This window comes from Mastomys coucha, unplaced genomic scaffold (genome assembly GCF_008632895.1).
Source record: "Mastomys coucha isolate ucsf_1 unplaced genomic scaffold, UCSF_Mcou_1 pScaffold8, whole genome shotgun sequence".
Classification (NCBI taxonomy): domain Eukaryota; kingdom Metazoa; phylum Chordata; class Mammalia; order Rodentia; family Muridae; genus Mastomys; species Mastomys coucha.
Genome location: NW_022196914.1, coordinates 55431099 through 55449130, shown reverse-complemented (window position 1 = coordinate 55449130; position 18032 = coordinate 55431099). Strand labels below are relative to the sequence as shown.

At 42.2% G+C, this 18032-nt stretch overlaps 1 protein-coding gene across 6 annotated transcripts in view; it reads right to left on the bottom strand.

Moving 5' to 3' along the window:
• The window catches only part of Wdr41 (WD repeat domain 41), a 56277-nt gene extending 45181 nt beyond the window's left edge, over positions 1–11096 (bottom strand). For 3 of the 6 annotated variants that reach the window (XM_031360584.1, XM_031360586.1, XM_031360589.1), the window contains exons 1-2: positions 9066–9289; positions 6493–6608 (exon numbers count right to left, since the gene is read on the bottom strand). In XM_031360584.1, the coding sequence (XP_031216444.1) occupies positions 6493–6608; positions 9066–9116 (167 nt within the window). In that variant the 5' untranslated portion in view covers positions 9117–9289. Of the gene's footprint in view, positions 1–6492; positions 6609–9065; positions 9290–10882 lie in introns of those variants that run through there. The other 3 variants (XM_031360588.1, XM_031360587.1, XM_031360585.1) reach the window with 3 other exon arrangements.
• Positions 11097–18032: the final 6936 nt, after the last annotated feature.

The window sequence follows — 18032 nt, the reverse complement described above, 5'->3', positions numbered from 1 at the left end:
AAAAAAAAAAAAAAAAAAAAAAAAAAAGAGTCTGCATTTTGCTGGTTACATTCCTGTTATCATTTAACATGAACCTCTAGCTCATATTTTCAGTAGACTGACAGACATCTAAATCTAAAGATGTCACTAGATTCCAGTTGGACTTTTTATGAAGGTTCCCCTCATATACAATCTGTAGAGTCCATCATGAAATATGACTGAAAACTATGTATGTTTTCAAAAACAAGCTAGTCCTTTTGTACACGATGTAACAATCATCAATAATCATTAAAGTATTTCTTTTCAGGAGGCCCATAGTATATAATCTCCAACCTAACATAATTATTCATAGCAGAGGGTAATTGGAAAAAAAAAAAAAAACAAGAAAGATACAAGCATCTACCCACATCCATCCATCCCTCTGAAAACAGCACAGACCATCCCTCAGCAGAGTTAAACCTTACAACTGGGGATGAGCTGGCATTGAAAACCCCGCACATGCAGACTTTACTCACTACCTCTACCCGGCCATTAGCTCCCCCACAGTGTCTCTTCTCAGGAATCAGCACAAGAAACTCAAGTCCACTGCTTTGCCTTGCCAGTGCTACCCCTGATGTTCTCTCCTTGTGATGCTCAATAAGCCCAAGTCCTCAGCACTGTGAGTCACTACATTCAGAACTTGCTGTTCTCTCATTAAGATGCTGCATTAGGGGTGTTGAAGAAATGGCTGAGCAGTTGAGAACACTCACTGCTCTTGCAGAGGACCAAGTTTCGATTCCCAACACCTACCCAGAGTAGCTCACAATTGTCATAATTCAATTCCAGGGGATCTGATGGCCTCTTCTGGCCTCTGTGGTGTCCAGCATGCAAGTAGTGCACAGACATACATGCCAGCCATATACATAAAAGGTTCTCTCATGCCCACTACCACCACACACAATGCTCCAGTAGCACGAGTTTCAAGAGTTTCAATCCAGCCGGGCAGTGGTGGCACACGCCTTTAGTCCCAGCACTTGGGAGGCAGAGGCAGGCGGATTTCTGAGTTCGAGGCCAGCCTGGTCTACAGAGTGAGTTCCAGGACAGCCAAGGCTACACAGAGAAACCCTGTCTCAGGAAAGAGAGAGAGAGAGAGAGAGAGAGAGAGAGAGAGAGAGAGAGTTTCAATCCGTGTTCTATGTGTTCTATGTTTATTCACCACTGGGAGCTCTGATGTGTAGACACAATGCACACAATACACGTCTGTTTCTCTTGTTTATCAGTTTAGCCTGTGACAGGTACAGAAAAAGCTTTCTTTCCATCCCCTACACATCAGAGGTTACAAAATTGTGATATTCCAATTCTACTGTTCTTCCTAGCTTGAATTCTCTTATTACAAAGAGCTTCCCTCCAAATTATTAGATACTGAGCCCTAAGATAGTTTAAATAAGAAAAGTAATATAGGTCTTGATTTTGAGCCTTTATAAATTTTCCTAACTATGTTATTTAGCATTATGAACTAAGCAGTGAATTCTTTTTAAGATCATTATGAACACGTGGACTCAGACGTGTGTGCAATGCTGCAGCTCAAGGCAGCTACTTCCTTCTTCACACTCAAACTGTCAGGTGGGTCTGTGAAGTCTAGTTTAAAGATATGGAGGCAATAATTTTCAAATAAGTAAGTGTTTTTTATCTGAGGGTGAGTGTTTTTCCTAGAGATGATACAACTTTATTGCTAAAAGGTAGAATTTAAAGCTGAAATGTGATTATACCAATTCTGTATTTATCCTCAAAATTAATGATGCTACTGCACCAAGCAGCTACAACTAGCCCGCTCGTGTCCTTTCTGAAAACTTAGTTAGCTGAGGAAGTAGCCACACTTCTCAAATGCAGTCAAAAGACAAGCTACAGCAAGAAAAGGACAGGAAGGGGGTGAGAAAACACACGCCAGTGACATCACATCGCCAGTGACATCGCCATGACTTGAGTCACTCAAAGTACATCCCAGAACAACAAAAGCAAATCTACAAGTCATTTGAGAATCCTGGGCTAGAACAAGGCTGGGTTATTTTTATTGGCATTAATAGGTTTTAGGAAAATCTACTACAGTAAGTCAGAATGCCAGACTAGAAGACATAAGCTTTAAAACCTTGCTACAAAATCTGTTAATAATTGTTTGGCTACTGAAAGTTGTGTTAAAACGGGTTCTGCTTACAGCTTTTACCATGTATAGCTTCTTAAAAAGCTGCCAAAGGCCACATGAATGTGCTTATGCAATTTACAAGTTAAGCTACCTAACATACAATATTGGAAGTAGATCAGGTGCAAAACATAACCTCAAGACTTCAAGAGGGGACCAACTGTCTAGCTCTGGGGAATGTGTTGCCCAAATATCTCCAACTATGGACTTCAGGCCCATTTCAAACTCAAACCTGACTAGTTCCAAGTTTCTGAGTGCCAAGCAAGATGTTAGAATTAGGGGCCTGCTCTGCATGGATGACTCTCAGCAAAAGACCATCAAGGGACAGGATGCAAATCTTAGCTGCCTCCATCTAGAGAATATATCCAACAGGCAATCCTTACTCCAGAACTGCCCAAAGGGCTGGCAGGAACCAGGTCTCACCAGCATCCAGCTCACCTGTCCTATCCTGCTTTGTCCTTAATTGTCACTAATGATGCACACACTTAACACTATTGTAGTGTTTCTAGGGGAACCCTAGAACTAAGACAGTCTGCCTCTTTAATTTTACTACGCTATCAATGCTTTCCAGTACAATTTTAAAATTATTTTTCTGAGACGGTGTTATCCTAGAGCCTAAAGCTTAGACTACAGTCCGGGCTCGCTTCAAACTTGTGATTCCCCCTGCCTCGACCTCTCTATAGCTAGAATTACAGGCACATAACACTTTCCCTGGCTCTCTGAAGCCATTCTGATGGTTGATCCCTATACTCTGAACGTAGTAAATGAGAAGGAATATTCTTAGCTTAAAAATACCTTCTTAAAGGCAGAGCATGCTTTTCATTCTCGGGAGCTGTCAAACAATAGTGTCTTAAAAAGTCAGCTTCCCCAGCCCCCTGCAAGTGCCTTTCTCTGCAGTCTGGTGCTTCATGGGTCATCTGATTCTCTTCCAGTCATGATCACCATCCTATATAACCTTGTCTGTTTCCTGGAGAAGCAAGGACTGGTCAATGAGCAACAGAACAAGCTAGTCTGAGATTGTGCTATGGACTCGGTTTAGTTTAATGTGTCAAGGCTGGAGCAGTGAATGCAACTGTAGCTCAGCCCATGTTCTGGAAGACTCTTGCTGAGGCTTAGCCTTCTTCACTGATCTCCCAATCGATATGACCCTCACTTCATGTTCAAAAAGTACCAAAGAGGAGAAGAAAAGGCAGCCGTCTGTTAGGTTATATACAGGATTTATTTGGTATCTTCAAAAACCAATCGAGAAAATTTTCCACTCACTGATTTTAGCTGAGCCACCAAGAAAACAAGAAAATCCTTCTGCAAAATTTTCAATCAGATGATATTATCTAAAGATGTGAAGCGTGAAGCCTGGATTACAATAGCTGACCAACCAGAATGGAATGCCTACAAACACTACAAATAAAGAAATAAAAAGTAGAACATACAAAATTTGCTTAAAAACTGGGTAGGTATTGTCTGGAATTTAAGAATGCATTACTAATGTGCTAAGATAACAAAGATAATTCTAGAACTATTAAAAATGAAGGCATCCCATCAATGCGGGCAAACATTATTTATTAGTTTTTGAAAACACATTTTGAGGGCTGGGCAGATAGCTCAGCTGGTACAAGGCTTGTCTGGAATGCTCAAAACCCTGGGTTCAATCTCTAGTTCTAGGGAGGGAGGGCATCAACTTTAACAGTAAAGCACTGAGATGTAATTGTCTTCCTAGTATTATAATTAACAGGTTTTCCATATATTTGTTAAATCTTTATTTTGGGGAATGACTTTATTACAGAATTAAATTCATTTAAAGAACATAAAAATCCAACGTTCTACAGGTCTGTGCCTGAGCTTTCTTTTTAACTACATGTACATCTTGATACAATGATGACTTGATTAGAAAGAATTCAAAAATCATTTGTGAGGGTCTATCACTGCTGTATGCTAACAAGGAACAGCAGGCTCTTCATCCACGGTGGGCACTGAAATTCACTGTGATGCACAGCAAGCATGGCCATAAATTACCCCTACTCTTACAGTCACTACATACAGCAGGACCTAGCTGTGCACACATGGAAAGGTGCCTGGTGGGCCTCTCTCACATGACACAAGCGGAGATATCCAAGTGTCATGCTCTGGGATTTGTCCCACGGTATCACAACTGCACATCACTACATGAAAGCACGTGGAAGGAGAAGGCTGCCACCCTGCCCCCAATCTCACCTCACCCAGTCCAAAGGCAGGCACATATGTGAAACCTGATTCAAATCCCAAATGAAAAGACTCCACCAGGCGAGTCAAGTCAAAACTGCCACCCAATGGAATAAAAAGCTAAAACTAAGTATGTAGCAGTTGTTGAGCTTCAAACCATAAAGTCTGGGTGATGCTTTAGCAACAAATCTCCAATACTCCCCGCTACAGCTTGTTCCTGTCATTAAGTAGTGAGTGTTCATGAGTGTCGCTGTGGAGAAGTGTACTGTCTGGCAGCACTCGACCACTGATCATTACAATATGCCTCAGCCCTGTTTCCCAACTCTCCTAGCTATGTAATAATAACTCGGAGGACATATCATAAAGGACAGACAGCATGAATGTAGAATCCTAATAATCTGTATAAAACTTGAAGTCTAGATCCTGAGAGTATTCTTTATATGTATTATATAACCTTGCAAACAAAATGATTTTAGAATCCTTATGTAATGATTCTATAATTATTACCTGGCTATAAGGTATTATCTGGATGTTTTTAACTTTAACACAATATACTAGGATTAAATATGACACATGAAACCTTCAGCTACCCCAAAAATCCTACCTTTGCAGAAATGCTACCTCCCACTGAAACGGTCATCTAAAAAGATAAATATTAAACTTGAAAGGATTTAGTGAGAACAAATGTTAACCAAAGGCCTCAAGTTTATGTGTAAGAGTTGCACTTACATGCTGCGACTCGGTTGTCTTCCAGCACAATGAAAAAACAGTGCAATCTGGCTAGTAACATACAGAAGAGGCAACGTGGAGACACAGTGTGTAAGGATTTGTTGCTCTTGGCCCTTAGTTCCTAGAAGGGTACCTCTGAACCCCGGACAGTTCCCTGGTGATACAAATGTCCTCGATACCCCTGTTAATGGATGGCTCAGTGTAGGCTCTTAAATGATGGGAAAAGGGGGTGGGCTATGCTGAAGACAAGCCATGAGAAGACTCTGTCTCCGTGATACCACAGGACATCAGACACACCGACCTTCCAACCTCCAAGGGAAGGACTGGAAGCCTTGTGACTGTTACTCACTGCACAAACATGGCTACACAGTGATACCCCACTTCAAAACTGCAAGCCCAAAGTTCCAGCTGGCTCCCATATTGGTGATGCATACAATGCATTCGAAGGCATCAAGTCCTGAGGAGGTGCATATTCTGCAGGTGGGACTCTCAACCTCCCTCTATGTACACCTATCCAGAAGATCCTGATGTCTAGTTTACGATACAAGCATAACCTCTAGTAGAAGGCTTTGTGGAGTTCTTCCAGTCAATTTCCAAACCCAAGGAAGCAATTGGGACTTGTAGCTAGCTGGTCAGAAGAGAGGATGATTTGGAGGCATGGGTGTTTGAAATGAGGGGGGATACTGTGAAGAACTCTGTCTATCTTGGGAATATGTCCTGGCTTCACGTGGGTCAGAAATAAACTATACATAAATAAAAAGCCAAGAACACCCCAGTCAACAGACATCAAGAGCTGGAGACTTAAAAAGTCAACACAGCTGTCGTCACTCATGAGCTCGAAAGAAAAAAATGCAGCAGAGTGAGCCAAGGAACTGGCAGGGACAGCAGAGCCATGTCAGGTGGGCTCCACCTCGTGTACATAAGTTGAGGAGCACCCACCACGTAACACAGGCCACGTGCTAAGTCCTACGAATGATGGGTGATAAAACAATAACAACAGAGTCCCCACTCAGGGCCTCTGTCCATTAGTGCTGTGACTACAGCTAACCCGCCTAGGGGTAAGCTATGCCCTCGGCCCTCAGACCTGACCTCCTTTGTTCCTGCTTGCATGCATGCTACCTCATGACAATTTTTTCCGAAACACCAAAGAAAAAAAAGCAAACAAATGTAATCGTCAAGTCACCAGACAGGACAAGGTGACACTGGATTTTAAAGAATTTAAACATATTACCATCAGGGTTCAAAATCCATTCCAATTTAATAGTAAATGCTACAACTTTCAATAGGTTGTGTTTCAGAATTCTGAATTTTTTTTACAAAAGATAAATTAAGCTTGAAGTTGTTTTAAACATAAAATGCTCTAAATCGTCTTTAGAAGCAGTGACCACTCGACAGAGTAAGTCCCTTACCTGAAGTCATCCAGCCGCACCAGGAAGCGGACAATGTCACGATGAGCCTTCAGCACCAGCAGTTCAGTATACGGGTTCTGACCTTGGTCCTCTCCTATTGTCTGCAAAGCAGCTTTCTTATAATGAGAACACACACATGCACACAAAAAACATAAAATTATTTTTAACTGCACAGTATCCACACAAGAACAAAAGATTTTAGAAGCCACGGGATATTATGTTCTAATGCTAATGTATTATCAGTTCCTACAATATCAGATGGATAATTTACCAGTTCTACATGGAAATATTTCTCTTACCAAAACCTTTAGTGTTTTCAAACCACAATAAACTTGTAAACAGTAAACTTTATTTTGATGCATCTCAGTAAATCTGACTTTAAAACTACTGGGTCAATCAACTCAATTATTTTAGGGGAATTTCTCAATCAAAATTTGTTAGAGACCAAGGAGGTAGCTTAGCAAGTAAAGGCATTTGTCACTAAGCCCTAATGACCTGAGTTCTATCCAGAGGCCCTCATGATGGAAGGAAAGGAACTGACCCCTACAAGTTATCATGTACATTCTCTCTTTCACACATACACATGCTTGCACATACATACATACATACATACATACACATGCACACATGCACTCAAAGAGTACACACACATACATATTTATACTAGCATGCAAACATATGGGCACATTCACAAATGTACACATACTCTCTCTCACACATACATGCACACTTACACACGTGCAAACATAATACTTTCAGTCATATGCAAACACGCAGATGCATACTCTCAAACATGCAAACACGTGCACTCCTATACATAAGAACATGTGCACGCACGTGTACACACACACACACACACACACACACACACACACACGCGCGCGCACACTTTGTTAGAAACAAAGGTGCAGACTAAAAGAATCAAATACAGACAAGAGCACCCACTGCAAGCACTCAGATGCCTGCTTTAATGATTAAATGTAGTAATGAAAGCAGACTCATGTGTCCACCTCTGGGCGACAAGACTGATGATGAGACAGTTCCAGCACGCAGAGTCCTCTGGAGCGCAGCACAGCAGACTGCGCTAACGACACACACCGCGTAGTGTAACTTAACTCTGCGGGTAAGTCTTAACTGACTCTGTTTCTGGAGGGAAACTCAGTACAATTTCACCATAAGAAGCTTTGTTCTTAACCAAGGTTACTTTTTGGTTTTTTTAAAGATTTATTTATTTATTTTATGTGTATGAGTACACTGTAGCTGTACAGATGGCCGTGAGCCATCATGTGGCTGCTGGGAATTGAACTCAGGACCTCTGCTTGCTCCCGGCCCCCGCTCGCTCTGCCACTGCTCGCTCTAGCGTAACCCACTGTAGCTGGATTCAGACACACCAATAGAGGGCGTCAGATCTTATTATGGGTGGTCGTGAGCCACCATGTGAGGATCCAAACTCAGGACCTTCAGAAGAGCAGTCAGTGCTCTTACCCGCTGAGCCATCTCACCAGCCCTAACCAAGGTTTCTTAAGTCTAACAAGCGACAGTTTGGACTACATTAAGTCTCTGTTCCTGAGGCCTCTCCTGGGTGTTCGAATATTCAGCGGCACCCTTCTTCTCCACACACTCCCCCATCACACCTACCCTGGGCCAACAGTAGGCACTGTAATATCCTCTGGGGACAAGATTACCCCAGGACTGAGAAGCACTGAGACTGGAAGGCTGACTGTAAATCATGTCATGTTCTCTCATACACTGGGGAAAATTGCCGGTTCTTATAGTGTACATACATATCCAAGGCAGTTACACAACTGAAGTACTTTTGCGTGAAAAAAAAAAAAAAATGTAAGAGCCAGCACACATTAATGCTTTTTGGGAAAGTCCATCCCGTGGTGATGGTTTTGGAATTTATCTGGTATCCCTTCTAGCTGTCACTCAATTATGGAAACTGCTTCCCACAAGTGAGAGTTTACCAGGTATGACAGAACTGGTTAATAAAAATACTATACTAACTAAATAAGCAGATACTCATAGATATGTTACATGTCCATTCAATAATCTACAATTCTTCCATAACCCAAGGGACTTCAAAACTATATAAAATAGGTGATTTAAAAAAAAAAATCACCATGTCAATGTCAAAGCTACAAGGAAGTTAAAACTGCCAAATTTGCAATAATCCTATCTGTAAAATGCTTCTTAAGAGAAGGAAAATGTAACACAAATTGTTTTGTGTGGCACATGAAATAATTTTAGATTTCAACATTTTTAAGGTGACAAAATTATTTTCTCAATGTGACAATGAGACCATACACATACTAAACACACAGAAATCATTTCCTCACTTAGCTTCTCGGAAAGCAACTAGTTAAATTCACGTTCCTTAAGCAAGGGCCAGTCGAGGCTGAGAACACTTTAAATCAAGAGTGGCAGTCACTCCTGCTGGTAAGTAGTTAAGTCCCACTTTCTGAACAGAAGCAAGGCGGCCCTGAGCAGCCGCTTCCTGCACTCGCCTCAGGCCCCGCCCCCGGCCCACCCTAGGCCCGCCCAGGCCCCGCCCCCGGGCCCGCGCGGATTACCTCGGCCAGGCCCTGCGGCTCGCGGCCTCCTCCGATCAGCCAGCGCAGCATTGGGCCGGGGCGTCCGCGGCCCACGGAGCGAGGACCGCCGCGGCGCAGATGCTGGGGCTGCGACCGAGTGAGCCTGGGACGAGGCAGCGGGAAAACAGAAGTCTAGCTCGGGAGAGCGCACTGAAGGCCGCGGCGGCAGCGGAGGCGGAGCTTCCGCGTGCCTGCGAGCACGCGCGTGGGCGCTGCGCGGTTGGCGCAAGAGCTCAGGCCGCTCGGGCGCCCCCTGGTGGGCGTGGCTGCGTCCATCTCACCGCAGGACCAGCGCTTGTCTAAAGCCTGTGTCGCTATGGTGCCCCTTGAACGCACTAGCGAGTCTCCTGGTTTCCCAAGAGCCAAAAGGAGAAGGTGTGTTTGCAGTAGACCTCTGCACCTGGACCAATCTAGTGGCGCTCTTGTATACATCACATAAGCAGCCAACATTGTGTTCCACAGCACAAGAACTGTGTCAGTGCTGCCTGCGTAAAGGCTCGTCGTAACCCTAATGCCTCCCTTTTTACAGACCAAGAAACTGAAGCGCTTAAAACTAAGTGATGTGTCTAAAGTTAAAAGCCATGATGGAATTAAGACCTACTCGGTAAACCTCAAAACTGGTTCTTATGTATTGCCTAGATGGTCTTCCAAAACAGGAAGTAAAGCAAAGGAATCCATTCCCTGGCCATGTTGCAGTTGGAACCCCGGGCTCTGGGTATGCAACTGGACCACTGAGCAACATTTCTAGCCCCCAAACATTCTATGTCAGCCTCTGAATTTTCTTAATAGTTAGACGACTGGTTATACAACCTGGCTTCATATCAAAAATTACCTGGACGCTTTTGAAAATGTTGACTAGGAAAAGCAATCCCTAGTTGGCACATAGAAATCAAGGTTTGGGGAACGTTCATTGGGTGATCCTCTGGAGTGGCAAGGCCTGAGAATTACTGTTCTAATTCTAAATGTATTTGTAAAAGTTCTCACGTGTACTTGTATGTGTATTTATTAGGTTCAAAGGAGGCTACTTGCAATAAATTCCTGGGGGGGGGTCCCATCCAGTGAATTAATATATAGGATATGGACATACTAAGTAAGATGCAATAAAGAATCACAAAAACTACTGCCTTCTAGGGACAAAAGCTCAGGCAAAAATAAGACTGGGCTACCTGTTCCAGAAACTCGATGTGAGCCACTGTTTAAGTTGTCAGGACTCTGGGAGCTAATGTGACCATTCCTATTCATTCTATATATTCCTATTCATTCCTATACACTGTGCAAGAGAACACTCCCAAACTCTGTTGATTTCTGCATCTCTGTGACCCAAAGAGACAACTTAAGGGAAGGGAAAGGCTGTTGAGTTCATGGGTTCAAAGGTGTCAGTCCATCAAGGGGGAGTGGGGAGGGGAAGAAGTAGAGTGTGGCAGCCTCACCAGAGCAAGTCAGGAAGCTACACTCAGCCGCCTCTCTCCTGTTCCCCATTTATCCAACACAAGTCCCGGGCCCACAGATGGCAATACCCAGAGGGAAGTCAGACTTCTCTCCACAGTTAATGCTCTCAAGAACCATTCTCAAAGGTGTGCCTATGAAGTGTACCTGTCTCTCTTACATCATTGTAAATCCAGTCAAGATAACAATTAAGATTGACAATCATATGCTATGCACATCAGGTGAAGGTTGTATACCCAACAACTGAGGGCAGTGAAAAGGACAGAAGAGAGCCTAGCCCCCAGGAAAACAGAGTAATTGCATGCAGTGAAAGGGAGCCCCAAACATGAGAGTTTCAGTTCTAGGAGTACCTTCAAACGAGGCATCATGGTTGTCTAGAGAGCTGAAGAATTATCCTGATGTTGAAGTTTCTCCAAGGGCTTGCCTGTCTACTTCCCATTAGCCAAATCTCAGGACATTCTGCCTGCCCTTGAGAGCACTGAGGAGGATGAACTCTGCCTCCTCGGTGAGGACGGAACTCTACAAAAGATTGGCTTCGTGGTGTCTGGGGAGCCAGAGGAGTAGGACTCACCAGGAACTCAGCCCTCTACCTAGGGAACAATTGTGACAGCAGAGACGTTTGGAAGGCGCTGTTAGGAATTCCAGAGTCTGTTTAAAGCTCTTGTCTTCCAGGAGAAAAGTGGCCCCAGCAGAGGCCAGCCACTGAGGCTTCCATCCGAAGCAACAGAAGTATCTTTCTCCACTTCCCATTCTTCCCACTGAAGAGGCAGATATTTAGGGACTGAGATGTATCAAGGCAACCATACACAGGAGGGAATTTAGGGAAAACTTACCACACATCCCCAAGGAAAGCACAGACTCAGAAAAGACCCAAGAAAGCCCTTAAGCTTTTCCCTCAGGTTAATCCGTGGAACAGAGACAAACTTCAGCAGTGATTTCAAAGTGAATTAACAAATTATTCAGATGTCCCGTTTGAACCAAAACTAGAACTCAGAAGCTTATAAAGAAACAGGAAGGTATGGACTATTAAAGGAACAAATCTGGCTGAGTGGACAGCTCTGCCAGGAAAGTGTGTGCTTTGAAAGCACAAGGACTGAGACTTCAGTATGATCCCCAGAACCCATGGTAGGAAAGAAAAAAAGCCAAGTGCAGTGGCATGTACTGGAATCCCAGGACCTGGGGAGCCAAGACAGGCCAATGCCTGCGACTCCCTGACTTTGCCTATGTTGCAAGTTCTAAGTATGTAAGAGACCCTGGCAAAAACAAGACAACTAGGGAAAAAAGGTCAAAGTAAATGAAGCCTGAAGAGCAATGCCTGAGGTTGTACTCTATACATGCATGTGCACACATGTACACATCAGAAACACATACATAGGCAGCACGTGATAGAGAGTAATAGAATACTCCTATGGGGCAGTTGCTTACTGTGGCACTTTGGAACACAGTTGAAATTTTTAAGAAGGAATCAGAAAATTCTGGAGCAGAAAAAAATTATATATACATATATAAAAAATATATTTATAATATATAAATAAATTTATAAATATTTATACTATATATATACATATAAATAAGTGCATAAATAAATCACTGTAAGAATTCAAGAGTGGAGTTGAGCAGACAGTGAACACAAACTAGTAGGAGATAGGATTGATTAAACTGATTTAATGTAAGGAATGAAGAAAAGGAAGGAAAGTTAATAGACTTTAAGGGACCTGTAGACCAACAAGCAAACCAGCATAAGAATGCTAGAATCACCAAAGGAAAGGAGAGAGGGGAGGAGACACGACATCTGAGCAAGAGTGGCTTTACAAAAAAATAGCAATTTTGATGTTACTCAGATGTGTAGAAGGCCACATTGTTAGTTTCATACTGATAAAGTTAACTTAAAGCAGGGTTAAAGTTAACTTAAACCCTGGTGTCAGAGGGTTCCCTGCCTGGCTGCTTGCACACATACTTTGGGTCTGAGGTGAGGCTGAGTCTCGTGACAGAGAGCAAGTTAAGGAGTAACACCTCAGCGGTGCTGGAAAGAGGAGAAGGAAGGAGGGATGCAGGGATGAGATCTGTCCTGTCAGGGCATGTCTCAATTCCTCCAAGTAGGCACTGCCTTCCTAAAGATTTCATTGTTGTCCTTCATCGTCGTATCTTGAGATGCTAGAAACTGGTCAACTTTACCATGGAGCTGATCGTTTCCCTTTGTAAATTTATCTAGAAACACCAGGAGCAACCAGCCATCACCTTTTGAGAATTCTGCAAATTCTCCCAGTTTACATATGGAGTCACTAAATTCCTTCTTCTCACAATAGGTAAATCAGGGTGACCAAATGCACTTGCCTTGGTAGTTTGTCAAATAATTCACACCATGGGTCAATAGGGCTCCCCAAACTTCCAAAAGAAGCTTCAGTAATTGTAGGTGCTGGCAAATTGGAAATTCTGTTACACTTACTTAAAATACTCATCCTTCTACCTTTTTGGCTCTTGAACCACTTCTGATACAAAAAAATCTGTATTAGTCAGGGTTTGCTAGGGAAACAGAGCTGATGGAAAAAATTTATTAGATTTATTAGAGTGGCTTACAGATTATGGTCAGATGATTCGAACATTAGTCTTCAGAGAAACATAAATCAAAGCAATGGAATACTGCTTCACATATACAAGATGACTACACTTAAAAACGGGAAAGTACCAAGTGTTGGGGATATGTGGAGAAACTGGGTCCTTACACATTTCTGGCAAAAATGTAAAACAGAGAAGTAAAAGAAAGTAGTTTGGCAATTCTTCAAGAAGTTAAATACATAACTAACATCTGACCCAACAGTCTCGCAGGCAGGCAGGAAACCGGGGCAGACACTTGTGCATCAATCAGCACCCTTCTTAGCAACCAAACTGTGGGGCGACCAAGGCCTACCAACGATGAGTGCATAAATAGAATGTGGGGTATACATTTAAGTGAGTATATATTTTACCACAAAAGTGAGTGAAATTTTTATTTATGCTACAATATAGACTTTGAAAATAATATCCTACCTAAAATATGCCAGTCCTATAACAAATACTGTTTAATTCTACATGAAATAGTGGAAGTTAACTCATGGGGACAGAAAAAAAGAACAGTGGTTATGAAGGACTAGAATAAGGGGGGGTTCTTATTTAAGGACTACACAGTGTATGTATTAATGATTTAAAAAAAACTGTGTATAGATGGTTTTAATGGCTACACAACACTGGATACTTAACACCATCCAACTATATGCCTCTAAGTGATTTAAGTGCTAATATTACTTATATATTTTACTACAATGTAAAATATCAGTTATCTCTAAGTGTGATTTTTTTTCTGAGTTCTGGAAATAGAACCACACTTAGAGATAACTGATATTTTACAAAAGTGTGAAGGCAGTCGGAAGTAAAATGTATTTGCCTTTTCAACAAAAGCTGCTAGAACAATTTGACCACCATATCCAAATAAATGAACTTCAACATATATCTCACTCTCTATCCAAACTCCAGGATGTACCATTGACATAAGTGTAAAACCAAAGTCTAGATAACTTCTGGAATAAAGCATGGTGGCACACCTTTGTGACTTGGGGTTAGATGGAGATTTCTTAAAAATGACCTCAACAGTACAATTCACAAAAGGAAAAATGATGAATTATGCATCCCAAAACTAGCATATCTGTTCTTTCTATTTGCAAGTCATTTGACTGGTAAACAACTTGTATCTAGAATATATTTTAAACAGACTTAGTAAGGATCCACATCTGGGGTGGGATGGACTCGATGCACGTTATCCTTTCTCTCCAGGTTAACTACAAAGCATTACAGAATTGCTGTCTGATGGTGTTATTCCCTAAGGAGGCTGAACGAGGTGAACTGTGGACACAGGAGTTCACAACAGTATCGAGTCAGCACTTTTATCCTCCTCAGGTAAGTTTCCAGCCTGAATGGAATACAGATTCAGACCTTGAAGCAAGCACGGTGGTGCAGATACAGCTAGGTGTAGAAACAGCTTCGTCTGGCTGGTGATGATGAAAAAGAAATCCGTAAAGCTCAGGGAAAACTGTGGGATCTTCTACGGTCCCTGCCCCACCCTATCCCCGCACCTAGCCTATCTCCGCACTCTCCCACGCCCTGGCTTTTAAGACATCCACAGCAATGGTGACAGCGGTGACAACAGCTGACAACAGGAGAACTCAGAAACCAAATTCTAAGAAATAAAAAATTCGCTCTGTTTGATGGCTCACATGCTGAGAAAAAGAATGGATCCAAAGCCCGCCTGCCATCTTCCTACCTCCCTATCAGCAGGCGCTCGAGATGGGAAAGCTATAGAACTGGGCGGTTTCTGGTCAGAATGAGAATAATGACCTAAAAAACACCAGAAAGCCCCAGAGAGCCATGGGAAGAGGCATGCAGGAAAGAGCCTTCCATGACTTCTGTGAACTCATTCTCCTGCCTCACCTATGTATGCAGGCATCTTTCCTTAATGTGTACACCAAAAACTTCGAGAACAGGGCTAACAGGATTCTGCCCTCGTCCAAAACTGGTTACTGAAGAGAGCAGCACAGTTAGCAACACAAGACTTTAAAACTGAACTGCCACCGGAACCACAGTTAGGATGTGTGTCTAAGTCTAGTCAGGTTAATTGTTGTTAAAATAGAAATGCCAGCATTCCCACAGGACTAACTAAAACTTGCATCCACACTCTAAATGTCTGGGGATCTAAATCAAAATTATGTGTTATACGAAGATAAACAAAGATTTCAACTCATGGGAAAACACAATATGTTTTTCCAATGACAAAAGTATAAAGCAACTAGACTTGGAAGACTTTGAAATCGCTATTATAGAAATTGGAAACTGGGGCCAGATAGATGGCTCAGTGGTTAAGAGCACTAGCTTGTTTTCCAGGGAATCCTGAGTTCAATTCCCAGCATCCACATGGCAGTTCACAACCATCTTTAGCTCCAGTCCCAAGGACTCCACCACCCTCTTCTGGCATCTGTGGGCACCACATGAGCATGGTGTACAGACATGCATTCAGGCAAATGCTCATACACATAAAACTGAATAAATACAATTAAAACCACTCTGAAATTCCACCCCACCTCCACCAGATTAATCCTGATCAGGAAAACATGCTGGAGAGGCTGTGGGAGGAAATGACCCTCCCCACTGCTGATAGGGTTATAAGCTAGTGCAATCTCTTTGGAAGGCAGTACAGAAATAAAAAAATAGAACTCGGAAATATAAAAAATAGAACTAAACTGTGACTCAGTAATACCTCTCCTGGCCATAAAGCCAGAAGACTCTCTGCCAACTACTGAGATACTTGCACTTACACATTTGACAGCTGTGCTGTCCACAATCACAAGGAAAAGAGACCAGACCAGCTGTCCATCAACAGAAAATTGGATAATAAGAAGGTGGCCCATATACACAGTGGACTTTTACACAACTCTCAAGGAAAAAGAAACTATAAAATTCTTAGGAAAATGAATGAAGCTGGAACATTACATTAAGAGAGGTAACCTAATCACAGAGTCGAACATCCTATTTCTGAAATGTCTGTATGTGTGTGAACTAGGGTTATAAGGATGGACATATATATGACACTAAATTGGAAACCATGGTGGGTGGGGGAGGTAATGAGGTATTGAGAGAGGTAAGAGAGGACACAGGCCTGGTGTGACAGCAAAGTGGGAAGGGGGCCGCTGGGTGTAGCCTGGCACAGGGTTGGTGGGCCTGGCAAAATGGGATAGAAAGAAACAACAAAAACAAATTTTCCTTGGAAAAATACACTAACAAAGCCCAATTCTTTATAAGCTAATAGAAACAAAACAATTTAAAAGTAAAAAAAAAAAAATTTACAGTCGAACCACAGGCTACCAAAAAAACAAACAGAACAGAAAAATTAACACTTTAGCACAAAATGATGTTCAATTAAATATAATTACTTATTCAAATAAGTAAATATAAATGCTTAAGTGGAAATTGTGAGTATTCCTTATTACATAGGAACATATAAAAACATAAAGGAAACAATTGAAAAGGAATTTGTTTTTTTATTAGATATTTTCTTTATTTACATTTCAAATGTTCTCCCTTTTCCTGGCTTCCCCTCCAAAAAAAAAAAAAAACCCTTATTCCCTCCACCTACCCACTTCCTGGCCCTGGTATTCCCCTACACTGGGACATAGAGTGTTCACAGGACCAAGGGCCTCTCCTCCTATTGACGACCGACTAGACAATCCTCTGCTACATATGCAGCTGGAGCCATGAGTCCCACCATGTGTGTACTCTTTAGCTGGTGGTTTAGTCCCTGGGAGCTCGAGGGTACTGGTTAGTTCATATTGTTTTTCCTCCTATGGGGCTGCAAACCCCTTCAGCTCCTTGGGTCCTTTCTCTAGTTTCTTCATTGGGGACCCTATACTCAGTCCAATAAATGGCTGTGAGCCTCTATTTCTATATTACTTGGGCATTGATAGAGCCTCTCATGAGACAGCTATATGAGGCTCCTGTCAGCAAGCACTTGTTGGCATCCACAATAGTGTCTTGGTTTGGCAATTGTATATGGGATGGATCCCCAGGTGGGGCAGTCTCTGGATTGTCATTCCTTCAGTCTCTGCTCCACACTTTGTCTCTGTAACTTCTTCCATGGCTATTTTGTTTCCCCTTTTAAGAAGGACCGACATATCCACACTTTGGTCTTCCTTCTTCTGGAGTTTCCTGTAGTTTGTGGATTATATCTTGGGTATTCCGAGCTTCTTGGCTAATATCCACTTATCGGAGAGTGCATACCATGTGTGTTCTTTTGTGATTGGGTTACCTCACTCAGGATGATATTCTCCAGATCCATCCATTTTCCTAAGAATTTCATAAATTCATTGTTTTTAATAGCTGAGTAGTACTCCACTGTGTAAATATACCACATTTTCTTTTTTTTCAGTTTTTTTCTTTTTTTATTAGATATTTTCTTTATTTACATGTAAATTTCAATATAACACATTTTCTGTATCCCTCCCTCTGTTGAGGAACATCTGGGTTCTTTCCAGCTTCTGGTTATTATAAATAAGGGTGCTATGAACATAGTGGAGCATGTGTCCTTATTACATGTTGGAGCATCTTCTGGATATATGCCCAGGAGTGATATAGCTGGGTCCTCAGGTAGTACTATATTCAATTTTCTGAGGAACCGCCAAACTGATTTCCAGAGTGGTTGTACCAGCCTGCAATCCCACCAACAGTGGAGGAGTGTTCTTCTTTCTCCACAACCTCGCCAGCATCTGCTGTCACCTGAGTTTTTGATCTTAGCCATTCTGACTGGTGTGAGGTGGAATCTCAGGGTTGTTATGATTTGCATTCCCTGATGGCTAAGGATGTTGAACAATTCTTTAGGTGCTTCTAGGCCATTCGGTATTCCTCAATTGAGAATTCTTTGTTTAGTTCTATACCCCATTTTTAATAAGGTTATTTGTTTTTTTTTTTTTTTTTTTTTTT